At 50.1% G+C, this 14,157-nt stretch overlaps 5 protein-coding genes across 5 annotated transcripts; 2 read left to right on the forward strand and 3 right to left on the reverse strand.

Annotated features, from left to right (window-relative positions):
* The first annotated feature begins 723 nt into the window (after positions 1–723).
* Positions 724–1,884, forward strand: F5J12DRAFT_237816 (uncharacterized protein). The gene is made up of 2 exons (XM_051738533.1): positions 724–1,001; positions 1,077–1,884. Exons 1-2 carry the CDS (start codon positions 831–833, stop codon positions 1,755–1,757), a joined length of 852 nt encoding a protein of 283 aa, XP_051598275.1. The 5' UTR covers positions 724–830; the 3' UTR covers positions 1,758–1,884.
* F5J12DRAFT_843163 (Aspartate/glutamate/uridylate kinase) lies at positions 1,854–4,641 on the reverse strand. The gene is made up of 9 exons (XM_051746195.1): positions 4,345–4,641; positions 3,861–4,290; positions 3,706–3,801; positions 3,581–3,651; positions 3,479–3,555; positions 3,164–3,414; positions 2,612–3,106; positions 2,227–2,548; positions 1,854–2,168 (listed from the first exon to the last, which is right to left on the reverse strand). Exons 1-9 carry the CDS (start codon positions 4,506–4,508, stop codon positions 2,149–2,151), a joined length of 1,926 nt encoding a protein of 641 aa, XP_051598276.1. The 5' UTR covers positions 4,509–4,641; the 3' UTR covers positions 1,854–2,148.
* Positions 4,642–4,673: 32 nt separating this feature from the next.
* F5J12DRAFT_237950 (G-alpha-domain-containing protein) lies at positions 4,674–7,801 on the forward strand. Its single transcript, XM_051738534.1, has 13 exons — positions 4,674–4,983; positions 5,052–5,072; positions 5,125–5,448; positions 5,497–5,758; positions 5,823–5,875; positions 5,954–6,081; positions 6,146–6,149; positions 6,207–6,233; positions 6,292–6,368; positions 6,478–6,658; positions 6,744–6,826; positions 7,297–7,330; positions 7,406–7,801. Exons 1-13 carry the CDS (start codon positions 4,773–4,775, stop codon positions 7,453–7,455), a joined length of 1,455 nt encoding a protein of 484 aa, XP_051598277.1. The 5' UTR covers positions 4,674–4,772; the 3' UTR covers positions 7,456–7,801.
* A 993-nt stretch (positions 7,802–8,794) lies between these two features.
* F5J12DRAFT_906455 (Creatinase/aminopeptidase) lies at positions 8,795–11,987 on the reverse strand (the record flags this gene model as incomplete). The annotated part of the gene is made up of 23 exons (XM_051748788.1): positions 8,795–8,959; positions 9,021–9,145; positions 9,250–9,294; positions 9,356–9,382; positions 9,444–9,490; positions 9,542–9,548; positions 9,643–9,681; positions 9,842–9,941; positions 9,993–10,033; positions 10,081–10,102; positions 10,158–10,213; positions 10,265–10,326; positions 10,376–10,575; positions 10,628–10,681; positions 10,729–10,904; positions 10,955–11,092; positions 11,147–11,247; positions 11,340–11,395; positions 11,449–11,480; positions 11,528–11,559; positions 11,612–11,693; positions 11,750–11,818; positions 11,870–11,987. 23 exons carry the CDS (start codon positions 11,985–11,987, stop codon positions 8,795–8,797), a joined length of 1,794 nt encoding a protein of 597 aa, XP_051598278.1.
* A 143-nt stretch (positions 11,988–12,130) lies between these two features.
* Positions 12,131–14,036, reverse strand: F5J12DRAFT_843220 (magnesium transporter NIPA-domain-containing protein). Its single transcript, XM_051746196.1, has 7 exons — positions 13,830–14,036; positions 13,686–13,779; positions 13,621–13,635; positions 13,492–13,567; positions 13,282–13,442; positions 12,940–13,231; positions 12,131–12,879 (listed from the first exon to the last, which is right to left on the reverse strand). The coding sequence occupies exons 1-7, from the start codon at positions 13,911–13,913 to the stop codon at positions 12,306–12,308; spliced, it is 1,296 nt and encodes a 431-aa protein (XP_051598279.1). The 5' UTR covers positions 13,914–14,036; the 3' UTR covers positions 12,131–12,305.
* Between the last annotated feature and the right edge of the window lie 121 nt (positions 14,037–14,157).

The raw sequence follows: 14,157 nt of genomic DNA on the forward strand, positions 1-14,157 counted from the left end.
ACCTCCAACCGGTGGGTCAACGACACTCAAAACCCGAGCCACGGACTACCGACATGCTTTATGACAGTGTCTTCGGCTCCTTCAGAACACTTCATGATGACCAGAATGCAGCACGCAAGAAGGACCGGCATACAATGCATGCCCCAAGAAATTCTTCTCATGATCTGTACTTTCCTGCCTCTTCTTGACCTAGTGTCATTGTCGCAGGTGAGCATTTCGCTGCTTTCTCATGCAACGATCTTTGGGCGTTTCCAAGACTGACGCACACACTTATTAGGTCTGTAGGGTGTTCTGGCTGCTACTAAAAGACGAGCATCTGTGGAAAGTATTATATCGCACAACCAAGATCGTCAGACCGCCCGGGCCACTCATCGCCAATCATCCTGCAGACTGTTTGCGCCGGATCTTGATTTCGAGCGCTACCGTCGAACAGAACTGGCCTCCAACTGGGAAGCCAGAGTTTAAGAAGATATCCACAGTCCCACTTATCGACCCACCCGAGTACTGTCATCTTCTTGCAGGAAGATGGCTGATAGCAGCGAATTCCTCGGTTGGCTACTATTATGACCTGCTCGACAAACCAAAACCGCAGCCCATCCTGTTCTACCGTCCCCATCTCATGGCCGTTTTTTTCCGCTGTGTGACCGCAACCAATATTCACGGTGATTCCCTTACATTCCTCATCACCGAGACTCAACTGGGGAAGGCGGTGCGAAGAGTGTGCGTAGGCCTGGCTTTTCTTCCTCTATGAATGCTTGGTGCCAATCCGAAATGACAGAAACATCAACAAAGTGTCTGCGTCCGAAGTGGGCCCCTTCGTGGAACCACTGATGCACTACGACTTGCCCCAGAACTACCCGGGCATCGCAGATGTCGTAATCGGATCCCGTCTCATGATTTTGAAACCCAAAACCAATTATGCACATGTACAACCGACGGTTTACGACTTCAAAGATCTACGACCTTGCAAACTTCCGCTTATACCTGCTGAGTATCGCCAGGTAAGGGGACACCCCTTTTTTTCAAGATGTTCTATGGCTCATTCTCTCTCTCTTTTTTTCGCGTCCATGATACAGTATCCCAGCTTTTACCACGCGGAATATATTATGACCAGGTCCTACGTCCTGATTTTCTACACTTTCGCGAAACCGCATCGCACGCTTGAAACTGTCATTTTCGCATGCCCAACTACTCCTGTCGTCACTCAGAATAATTGCAATGGCAACGAGTCGGTTTTGCAGATATCACATTCCGTAGTGGTCGACAGCCTCGTCCTAGCAAATATTCGCGTCATGTACGATGACACATGCAAAGAATCCGGAACCACTCGGATCACCCTAGTGGGGAAGAAAGTTACTAATTGCCGCGCTGCTGATGCAGGACTGATGGCATTACGACTCACCCTGCATCCCGTGATTTCTGACCAAGGTTCCATCGGCCCCATTAATTACGAATGCACCGATTTTGGGATCATACCTGGTAGAGATGGGATATGGCTGGAGATGGGACCAGATGAGTGCGGGAGGGGAGTCTACAACACGCCCTCTGGCCACATCGTGCTATTCTCTATCGATGCAGAAGATGATGGCACCCTTCGATGGCACAAGTCGGAAGAGTTGACTTGGCGCACGGGCCTTATCAGGCACTCGGCCATGGCATTTGATGGGTATCGCGGAATGTTATGTGTGAAGACTATAAATACCGCACGGAATGTCGAGCTAGAAGTATGGACGATTGCGAGAAGGTCTGTGTCGTGACTAGTTGTAGTCGAAGTACTATATTTCCTTGTAAATTTTCTTATGTTGTACAGCAGGCCAACTCAGCATTCAAAGCATACAAATGTTGAAATGTCTTTCTACAGCCTAAGCTACAACACAGCACGTAGATGCAAAGGGACATAATTTCAAACAGCACACGGCCTGCATACGAAACACGGGATGCTCTAGTATGGTATCGTGGCAATGGGTGGCAGACCGCAATGTGACGGTTCCTTTTCTTTTGGTTTTTTCGATTACCGAATTTGTGGTAGGCAACTGCATCTCCGAACCGCAACGGTGCATGCGACGGGGACAAGCTTCCGGGTGAGGTTGCCATATAGCGAAGTGGAGGGCAGCATATTAGAGTCTCCCACAAGGACGACCGGAAAACTTAGAAGAGCCAAGGTCCCACTAGGGAGGGGGTAACAGTTTAGTCGTCCAGGGCCAAGAAGGGAATAACTACACGAACCTCTCCCACCTTTTCCATCAATTCCTCGCACTCCTCCCGTGCCCACTCCTGTCAGCACTCCGAGACCGCCGCCCCCCACCTCAGCCCCGACCCCGTTTACCCCGATTCCCAAACAACTTTGATGTATCAAGTTTAATGCCTTGACGGCATCCCTGGCTTGGATGACACACGAAATGTTAATCTCGCTCGCTCCTTGCGATATCATTTCGATGTTGACACTTCCTTGTGCAAGTGTGGTAAACATCCGACCAGCAATACCGATCATGTTGTGCATGTGTTTACCAACGAGGGAGAGAATACACATCTGAGGGTGGACGGTAACCTGGTACAAAGAAAACATCGGTTAGCTCGTACAACGAGCAAAGTTAAGAAAACGGTCGCATACAGTACCGCATTTCCCCAACTCTGCGACGACCTTGTCGAGAACCTTCTTTCCGCACCCTGTGGCTCCATTTTCTGTGGTATCAGCGCCTCCGCAAGCACCTTCTGAGATATCCTCGATTGCCATGCTGATGTGGACCTCGCTCGTACTGACCAAATCCACGACTACGCCAAAACTGTCCAATACACCGAATATTTTTGCCAGGAACCCATGTGAGACACGTGTACGGTTAGAGTTCACGTTTAAGATGATAATGTGATCTTTAATCGTTACAGCAGATGGAAGACGCCTGCTTCCGTAGTACGGGTAGGTTTGAAAAGCAGAGGAGATGCACGGTGAAGATGCGGAGGACAGCGATGAAAAGGACGGAAGAGAGGTTAGGTTGATAGGTTTCGCTGTAAGGTCCTCGACACCATCTGGCTCAGGCTGAATTACTGTTCCGTGGCCCGAGGGGTTCTCGACATTTTTGATACGGATAGGAATGTTTTTACGGAGAACCTATCAGGTCGTCCCATCAATGCCTCTCGCATTCTGCTGAGTCGAAAACAACCGAACCTGCTCCATAGTAAATGGATGAACGACCTCACTCCCATAATAGGTCAGCTCTGCTGCCTCGTCTGGGGAGATGACCGGAAGCAGCCGTGCAGTGGGTACCTTTCGAGGATCAGCGGTGAATATTCCGTCGACTTCTTTCCATATTTGCAATTCACACGCATCAAGACCGGCGGCAAGTAAAGAGGAGAGAAGGTCGGTGTACCCACGACCAATTTGGCGGAGGAGGGAGCCAGGAACTGGGCCGAAAAAGCCTGGCGGGACAAGATCACCGGTTCGAAGGGACACAAGGATGTATAGTGGAGGAAAGACACATACCGGTGACAACAGGCACCCGGGGTGCACATTCGCGGATACGCTGCGCGACTGCGTGGGATACACCATCGTAAAAGGTCCTGGTCAAGTGCACCTTCGGTTGACACGGGATCAAAAGCGTCGATGTCGGAAATGGGTACGATGTCCTCGAGGGAGACGTATTCGGCATCGACGCCCTGAAGCGCAGTTGTGAGACTACCGAAGTATAGTTAGTGGTGGCGTTTACGTGCCTGATCACGTAAGATGGCGGTCATGAGTTTACAGGCGAGGCGTTCGCCGAAGCCGACGATGTTGTCCCTTGAACGCAGCGATATTTCATTGATGAGCTATCCATCGACTTGAGGATGGGACTACTATCGAGGTTGGTGAAGCGACTGGTACATACCTGCGTGGCGAGGAGGTAACTGTTTAGCCAGTCACAGTCGCGGTCGATCTCGTCTTCTAATTCCTGGAGGAGATCGGGGTCTTTGACATTGGCGCGAGCTGCTGCGAGGTGTTCGGATCTAATGAGGTCGACGGTTGCAGCGAATTCGGGCGCTGGCGGTGTGTTACTACTACCTCGATTGCTTTCCTTAGTGGAAGAGGCGGTTATCGGTGTGATGGCGAGACCGAATGAGGGGGAGTCGGATCGGCTTCCGGAACGCCGAAATAAACCATTAGAGATGGGTGTTTGTGTTCCAGAGGCTGATTTGCAGGCCTGACGCTGGCGGACTTGGGATGCTGCACGGAGCAGGAGGTTAGTGGTCCCAAGTGCTTTAGTGGAGCCAGAACGGGCAGAGCAGACGACGGCGACCTGGTACTGGTCGATATAGTTCCTGTGTAGCGACGATCCCAGGTGAGCATGGGTCATAGAGTGGAGTGTCACCTACGGAATGATATCTCTTGCAATGTCGATTGCAAATTTTCCGATGCTCGTTCCTCCGAATTTCTGGACGAGCCACGGTGCCTCTGGGTTGATCGTGTTCTGGTGCAGGCCTGGGGGCGTCGTCGGGGGCGGCGTTGATGCCGAGGACGACGAGGACGACGAGGACATGGTATTCACTTTTTAACAAAATAAAAATTTAAAAAAATAAAAATGGGGTTTGAAATGGACCCCCTGACACCAGGGACGCTGACTCGGCGACGACGGCGATGATAACAAACAACTAGTTCCGAAATGACATCAGTGAACTAATAAAGGCGGCCGTGGTGGGCGTCAATCTCGGTGTGCGTGTGTGCCCTCTGCGTGCCTGGACATCCTCCCACACGCTGCGACTACTTACTGCTACGCACTGACGACGAGGACGAGGACGAGGAGATGCCCAAACACTCGCACGACCCTGACCCACTCGACGAGCTGCTCCGTCCACCCCAGGGCGAGACAGAAGAGGATCGTGTCATCAGACTCGCACAAGAAGCAGAGGCGAGGCGACGCAGCCAGGCAATCGACGAGTCCATCAAGGCCGAACGTATAGAGCAAAAGAAAAAATCAGTCGTCAGACTCCTCCTTCTAGGCCAGTCGGAATCCGGTGCGTCGTTCGTTTCTCCTCTGCCCAGCCGCCAACGCTCGCGGGCCATGCTAATTACAATTACGCAGGCAAATCTACGACCCTACGTCGTACGTCTCTCTCTTGTGCTCACCCTCCACATCTAACCGACCCGTCCTCTAGATTTCCAGCGTCTGTACATTCCCTCCGCATTTCGTGCAGAGCGCATCCTTTGGAGGAGCGTCATCCAACTCAACGTCGTCCGTTCTGTACGGACTATCCTAGACGCCGTCTCCACCGTACGACCTCCACCAACACCTCCGTCAAACGACATTCAGAGCCCCGCGGAGGACTCAGATGATGACACCATATACGTCCCACACGACATCGAAGTCCTCAAGATGCGCTTGTCTCCCCTCCATCATGTAGAAGCAGTCCTGATTGCCAAACTCATCCCTCCAAGCCAGGACGACTCCTGGGCGCCAATGACTGCTTCGTCTGCAGGCGGTACCCTCGTCTCCCCTTACCACTACCCAGCTTATCATCACCGTCCAGACCAACGTTGGCATCATTCTCAAGAAATCTTCGTTCGCCCAGGCGCAACTTCCTGGAAAGGCGTCCTCGCTAAATCATTTCCTTGTCCTACGAGTGTTCGCCCAAACTCTATAGACGATGCCAGCTCCACGGGCGTGACACGCGACGAAGCCCAGCAAGTCCTCCATGCGTGCTGTGGAGACATCATATCCCTTTGGAACAACCGGTTTGTACGGCAGCTACTGACCAAAAGGAAGATCAGGTTGGAAGAGGCACCGGGATTGTAAGTATCTCTCGCACCTAAAGTCTGATGATTTTTGGCGACACATGAACGCACCTCGTAACAGCTTCTTGAACGACCTGCAGCGGGTGACCGCGCTAAACTACATTCCGTCAGATGGTGATTCCCCTCTCGTTTGTGCTACATGCGGTCCCCTGATGCCTCCTTTATCGTGCTTTCCATATAACCCTTGCACAGACGATGTCCTTCGCGCCCGACTCAAAACTGTAGGCGTTTCCGAGTACAGGTGCCAGATGGAAGCCGCTGCCGGGCGAGAACAAGGCACGGAGTGGAGGATAGTTGATGTGGGTGGTTCGAGGTCGCAGGTGGGCATCTCATTTCGTTCGGTTTACCTCATTTTCACTCATTGATTCCGTTGTTCTCTCGTAGAGAGGTACGTGTGCTTGTTTCTTTCTTCTTGTCTCCGCTGAACCTTTACCGTGATGTGCAGCGACGTGGGTCCCATTCTTCGACGATGGTTCGTCACTCTTGCATGATAACACAAGGCACCAGTTTGGATAACCGATATCTTACAGTTGACGCAATTATCTTCCTCGCACCCATATCCGCGTTTGACCAGGTGTTAACCGAGGATCGAACCGTGAATAGACTCGTACGTGGCCGCTTTTCTCCGGTCTGTTCCTTGTGCCTTACCGTTGCTCTCACCCCTTTTCATACCATGCACACATGCAATGTGGACGAATTGGAATTCATCTTACCAGGAAGATTCAGTCCTGCTTTGGAAAGCCATCTGTTCTAATAAGCTCCTTGCTAACGTTGATTTGGTCCTATTCCTGAACAAATGCGACATCTTAGAAGCCAAGCTCAAGTCGGGAATCAGGCTCGCCAAGTATGTGAGGAGTTACGGCGATAGGGGGAACGACGTGGAAACAGCTTGCAAATGTGCGTTTTGGTTCTTTTTCCCCTCAAAAGTTTTTTTGAAATAATTGCCATCTGCATACGCACTGAACGGACTTTTTTGGGACAGATTTCAGGACCAAGTTTAGTGCGATTCATCGGGAGTATTCACCCCTCCCGCGCAAGTTTTATGGATTCTGCACGAGCGTCACTGTACGTTGTCTTCCCGTCTTTGAATGGTTCGAAGTTCTCATCTGTCCCTTCCCACCCTTGTATCGGCTTCGTGGTCCATGCGCTTAATTTAAACCCGTGCTGCTGCATGCACTCGTGGCACCTCGGCATCCTACGTTGTGTTCGCGGCTGCGTTTATGCGGTGCCTCGTTCCTTTGTCTTGGTTCTGTTAAACCCTATCTCGCGGTGGTTTCTGTTTGTTGCCTTGCTTCTTGATACCCTCGTTCCTACCATTTCGGTTTCATCATTGTTTTCATGCCTATCTTGTCATCCCGCCTCTGCCCGTTACGCCGGTTGTTTCTTTCCCCGCTGTATTGGATACCTCCGCGGGATGTCACACCTCTTGTGCATGCTCCGTCATGGCCCGACCGCGACATTCGCTCTCCAAACTTGCACTCCTTAAAATCCGTCCTTGGTTAACTCACCTCTCCACTGTGGTTGTCTGTAATTAGGACACTACTACTACGGCTGGGATACTCGCGAGTGGTGAGTATTTGTCCTCTTCCCACACTCGACATTTTCTTCTTCTCCGGAACTGAACTGAGTTACCAACATCGCTAGTAAGAGATATGGTCGTGCGGAGACACTTGAAGCAGTCACGTTTGTTGTAGCGAGCTGTTAGCGGATGCAGGCGTTGCCGGGTGTGTTTCCTGGTGATGGTGAGTACTCAATGATATCGTTGTTGGGACTTTTGGACATGTGGTAGTGGAGTCTCCCGCTTGATTGCGGTGGGCAATGGCGCTGTGGTCGAGTGTTATGCCACCGGGCGATATAGAGGGCAGAAAACCCTCATTGTGTATGCATCGATGTTTGGCTTCGTCGGGCTTCTTACTGGGCCAACTACCGAGCTTTGCAGTCTCGATGTTGGAGGTGTCACGCAGAATGCATTGTGTTATGGTGTCTGGCGAAAAAAAAAAAAAAGTCAGAAACAGGGTTGATGCCAGCTGCAGTGGCCCGGCATTTATTTTTCCCTCCGCTGAGCTAGGTTGGGTTTGTGACTTGGTTCGATATACGTTCCACGGTTCCTTGTTTTGACCCGCACTTCATTACTACGCATATCCACACAACCACACTCGTACCTTGCTTTGTGTCTCCGTTCCTTCTATTCCCGCGCCATTGCTGATCCGCAGTAACTAGGGTTGATGCTTGATGGGGTCCTGGATCTGTTGCGCCTCAAAAGCTATATGCCACTAGTTATCGCACGCCACATCATTTCCCTACCCTTCTGGCTGGCAATGATCCCTGTTTAATGCATATCCTTCTACGGGTATCTCTCCTCTTTCAATCTTTTCCACCGTGTCCATGTGTACACATACATATCTAGACCCCAACTGTTTTACCCCTTCATCTCACCCGCTTCTATCCCTAGCAACCTCTTTCACGGTATATTCCCCATGTCATGCATGCCCTCTCGTCCTGTACACCAAGTTCTTAACGCATTTCCTCCATACTGTTTTCCCATCTCTTGATTTGACTCATCACTACGCCTGTGTCTTGGCAAACCTCCACGCTTCACCACCCGTTGTGACGCGCAACTCCCTTTGCCTTATCACTCCCGGATGTCCTAGTAGCTGTACGTACCGTATTTATCTACTACCCCCTAGTCCTCTCCCTATTTCCTTATGAAAACCGCATGCGATTTCTCTATAGACGTTGTGGGCCATAATCTTGACGTCATCGTGCTGTGTCCCCCCGTCATGCCTTTGATGAGGCTCCTCCCTCCAATCACCTTCCCGTATGAAATTGGACCAGCCTTCTACTCTTGCTATTGCACGTGGAACGTGCTATGCTTAGCGCCAACCAATCAGTACCAATCGAGTTCAGATTAACCGAATATGATGGAAAGACGCAGATCGATAATTAACAACATATCATACACAGGTATCGCAGGGATCGTTTGATTGGCGATCCGAAGTCCGCTAGTTTGCGTAGCAATGTCCGTAATCTATATCAGACTGGAGCGCACACCCTCCTCAGCCACTCCAAAGCTACCTCGTCCGTCCCCTTGAGGTAGGGAGATACTTTCTGGAAGACCTCCTCGTGATAGTTGTTTAACCACGCCCGCTCGTTGGCCGTTAGGAGGGACAGGTCAACCAGGGTTTTCTGCATTGGACACTGTTCAATGATGGGCATTATTAAGGACGCGGGAAGGCAGAAAACAAAAGCATGCGCGCACCATCGTAACGTGCTCAAATCCGAGATATTTAACACCTCCGAAATTGTAAGGTGTGCTAACTTCGCGCACGATGACAACGTTCTCGATCCGGATGCCCCATTTTCCGTCGGCATAGTAACCCGGCTCTGTGTGCGGTTCACACACAAATGAGTGGTCCGAGGAAATGGATAAATGATGGAGGTATTGTGCCACGAATATACGGTGGCAAAGGATAAATCGATTTACTCACCGTTCGATACCGTCATTCCAGGCTTGAGTGCTGTGCTGTTATAAGCTGCACAACGTTAGTCTCGGCATTACCCTGCCTCGTACATATCATAAGTCAACGAACGCACTGATTCGCGTCCCAATCCCCTGTGGGCCTGCGAGTGTTAGTAATCGCTGGGTGAGTCGCGCAGGTACACCACACAAGCGCATATTTACCCTCGTGTACGTTCAAGAAATGTCCCACACCATGTCCAGTTCCGTGCCTATTTAGGAAGATATCGTTAGGAGCATTGGAGACGTTTTCAGTCACCGACCTATAATCTGCGCATTGACATGCGAGGAAGGGCGATATTAGAACACCCTCACCGATGGACCACGTAGGCAAGGACCCGAAGGTCGTAAAGAAACTACTCACCAAGCCCATCTTCCCATAGCGGTCTGCGTGCGAAAGCATCTCTGTGAACGAAATATATATCAGAAACAGGGAATGCAATTGGAGAGACCGCAGGTATACTTACATGATGTAGCCTAGAAGCAAAGCCCGACCCGACATAATAGAATTCAGAACTCAGCACCATCATAAAAATATGATGGAAATGGAGAGAAACACGTACCGGTTGTACCAGCGGGAAAGACGGCCGTGTCCATAGCTATATGTCCTTGCAGGACACGGGTAAAGGCTCGCTTTTCGTCATCAGAGGGTACTCCGAAGTGCTGTTTGTTTCAGCGACGAAGAATTTGATTCAATTTGCTAGTTAGTCTTACCCAGGTTCGAGTAACGTCAGTTGTACCATCGAGGTACTGGCCTACACGATGTTAATGACCAAATACAGGAGGATTTCGCTGATCGCACCGCCGGAGTCGCATAGGTATATCTGCGAGATATTGGGGTCAGCCGAATAAATTCGCGACGAGTGATACTGAGCGCACTTGGTCCTTCGTAATCATAGCACAGTCATTGGGATCCGGAGAATAGTGAATTATAGCTGAAACGGTCCCGTTAGGATGTGAGCTGGAAGGATACCGCGCGTACAAACCTGCATTGGGTCCAGCCGACGAGATAGCTGTGAATGATAGCCCCATAAACTTGTCGAGCTCACTTCTCAAGTGAGAATTTGCCCAAAAAATAGCGAGAAATTTACGCTCACGATCGGAACTTTGCAAGTTGTTCGGCTCCTTGATACTCGTCCACTTTCTCTCCTTTGCTTAGTTGCCGCTCGAGCCAAGCGAAATAACGAGCCAAAGCCACTCCATCTCGAATATGGCATTGTCTGAAACCTTCGATCTCGACGGGATTTTTGATAGCTTTAAGTGCCGCCACAGGAGATGGCATAATAATCACGTTCTCCTAAGGAGAGGAGATCTGAGTGTCACGATGAGGCACCGTGTAGATGACCAACCTCCCCAAGAGCCTCCACAACTGCAAGGTTTGTTTTGTCCCCTAGCAAAACAGGCTGCGTGCCAGTTAAGCCGAGTAAAACGCTCATGAATACAAATTTACCTCGTCTTTTTTAACCAAAGAATCCGTAGCAAGGGATCTGAGGTAAGGCAAGAACTCCTCATATGGTCGAATGCTGACTTCTTGCCCAAGGTGAATTTTGACTGAATCGTCCACCTGATTTTCATCAACGAAAAGCACAGCAGAATCCCGCATGACGATGGCGTATGCAAAGAAAACTTCAAAAGATTTTTAGATAACGGCCCAAGGAATAGGATAGTGCGCTGACCAGGGTTAAAGTCAATGTCGGAACCCCGGAGGTTAAACAGCCATGCAACTTCATCCAGTAAAGTAACAGCCATCGCAGTTGCATTCTTCTTGGCCATTTCTTCCCGAACCCGCTTGAGCTTAGTGCTGAACTGCTCACCTAAAATGGATCCGAATATTAAAAGTGACAAGACAGGTCAAATAGATGGATTACCTGTATATTCGATGTCTAGCACAAAGACCCTATTTTTAGGGCGCTGTGGACGTTCAGTCCCCCATACGACGTCGACCGGGTTCTGTCTCAGTGTCCACCAACTCCGAATTACGAGCGTGGAGGGATTTCTTAAGTGACTGAGCCTCATCTGTATTACTCGCTCAGAGAGGTACGATTCATATGAGTAGAAAACCCACTCGCTAGGATTAGTGTCGGGTCGATACCGATCCTGATGCCCTCCTCCAGGTGCTTCGCAAAGTGTCAGTTACACAATCATCCCAGAGTCCAGGTAGAGTGCGCACTTTCGACAGGAATTCTTGCCATGTAGGAACATCTACTGAGGTGAGCCGGGGTGCGCTGCACACCTTGGCTGTGACTTACCTGGTAAACCTTGCTTCATCAGAGTCCAATTTCTAGTGACCCAGGTTCAGTGCGGTTCCTGGAGCAAGTGAGTGTCTGGCTTACTTGTCCAGTTGTTGTTCAGCCTGGAGGAAGTACCGCCCATCGGTAAAAAGAAAAGCATCTTTTAATGTGACCACCGCACGTCCTTGATTCACAGATTGTTGAGTCTGTCAGCTCAGTTACAACAGCACTACCACTCACCTGCAGAACCATTGAAACCAGATATGAAACCCCGCCTTTTGTCCGCCTCGGCGGGATATTCGCTGAAATCTGGAACATAATCTCAAGCAAACCAGGCCAGCTGAGTTTAATTGCACTCACGTTCGTCTTCGCTGGGAACGACGACAACTTTGACATCGAACTCGGGTTTCCTCATGAGTTCTCGAAGGCTCTTGAGCCTCTGAGCGGTGTTTACTGTCTGCCTTCCTATCGCGCCCATATCGGAAACAGATCTGAACCTGGTAGCTGTACAGGAGTCTCTCAAGGTAGAAATGAGATGATGTCGATACAGATAGGCGTGTGCACGGCACTTGAACGCGCTACAGCTCCATCGGTACCACATATGTAATGTTGATCCGAAAGAGCTGCATGCAATTGTTACCACACAAATGGATGCTCGGCTCTCAAATTCAAGACATTCTTACTCGCGTACATTACAGTATGTGACAACACTGCCAACCCACACAGTACAGCATGGGTTGAGAGATGTATTATAGTGGAAGTACTGCAGCAAGTGTCCATGCGATGGGTATCTACTCTAGACAGGTTTATGAAGTGGCCGGGGTGAACTTCTGGCACTGCCCTGCAGCGCAGGAGAACTACTATGGCTTCGAGGGACACTAGGTCGTCTGCTATGTGTTGAGTGCAATCTTGTCCGCTCATCGACATCGCCATCAGATTCGACATCTTGATCTTCTTCACTCTCCCTCAATTGAGACAACGGCACATCACCTCGGGAACCCTCCTCGAATGCGTTGAAAAGAGTTGCACTCTGCACTCGATATAGAGAGCTTCTTCTGCCATGTGCAGATCGCAAAAATCCATCAGGTCCGACCTCAGACGTCGCACCCCACCCATCAAGCGATGGGCGACCCTGCAAGCTCATGCGCGGATTCAATAAGCCAGACTCGAGCGTGCTGTGACCGTTGGCAAGTGATGCAGGATCCGATCGCCGAGAGAGGTTGAGAAGATGGACACCCAGGAAAGTCACGATGAAACCCAAAAGTAGCGTTACCGTATTAGTTCCGTCCGTGGTGTTAAAACCTTGGAATAGGATGAGAGAGGCGACAATGGTCGCTGTGGAGAATCCCACGTAGTACATGGGGTTTACCCTAGTCACGACAAGGTCAAATTTATGGGTCAGTGGCAAACAGACCTGTTTATTGACGTACACGTTAGTAGAGAAGGTGTCAAGCGCCTTGTTGAAGAAATTCATTTGCACTAGAATGCATCCCACGACAACGATGCCGAAGACGTATGTACTCGGATGAGTGAATTGATTATTCCCGCCAAGGGTCAGCTTGACGGCGACTCCAAACCCTTTGATGGCCATGACGGATACGGAACCGACCACAGAACAAATCGATATGTAAACAAAAGGGTTTGAGCGGCCGTAGCGAGGGGCGACATTGAAAATCATGACCAATGAAAATATGAGGACGATAAAACAGTACAACATAAAGCCTGAACTGTGTTAGGAGTGAGGAGACAGTAAATAGCTCAACGTAGCTTACCCGGTTGAATGGCGTAGTGCAATATTTCATCCACTGTTTCGACTTCTTTGTCTGCTGGAGCATGAAGGATAATGATAAGAGAACCAATCAAACACAATGCACATCCCATTCGCCCAAGGTGTCCGAGCTCCTCGTTCAGAAGGAAAGATGCAAGAATGGCACTGAGCGATGTAAAGTTAAGAATACAATGCCTATTGCTTGGTGACTCACCCGATGAGTACACTCAGTGCACCAAGCGGCGTCACCAATATTGGGGGGGCAAAGGTGTATGCCGCAAAATTTGCGACTAAAGGAATTCAACTGAGCAAAACAGCCAGATTAGATTTATTTGAAACTAACTTTCGCCAAAAACCACTGAAAGGACTGTCAGCGCATGAAAAGCACACAAGAGCTTCGGGACATACGTGTTGTTATCCCAGCCCACCACGTCGGGTTTCGAAGATAACCATAATCCTCGGAAGAATAAGCGGAATTCTGTGCGCCTGCATCCGTGAGGCCCTGACCGTTGCGTTTAGGGTGCGGAGGAATGGCTGAAGGAAGGAATGAACCTTCTTAGTTATGATGAAGCTCGTTCCAATAGCAAACGAGCCGGATATGGCGAGAGCCAATCCAATATATTTATCTTCTAACATTGCACGGTACCGACAGCTGACAGAACCACCGGCAGACGTGCAGGAAGTTCGAATGGGGTGGCGAGGAGGATGCGCGGTCTTGCACACACAGCTGAGCGCTGACCTTGTTCGAGGCACGTGCACTACAAAAAGGGTATCCGGCAGCCGTCCGCATCACTGCGGGACTCCGTCAGCAAATTGCCGCCTAGTGTGATTCTTCCAGAACTAGTATTGTGGATAGGTATCGGCACAATTCAGTATCGAT

The sequence above is a fragment of the Pisolithus orientalis genome, assembly GCF_024613125.1.
Source record: "Pisolithus orientalis strain OTSU chromosome Unknown F5J12scaffold_23, whole genome shotgun sequence".
In the NCBI taxonomy this organism is placed as follows: Eukaryota; Fungi; Basidiomycota; class Agaricomycetes; order Boletales; family Pisolithaceae; genus Pisolithus; species Pisolithus orientalis.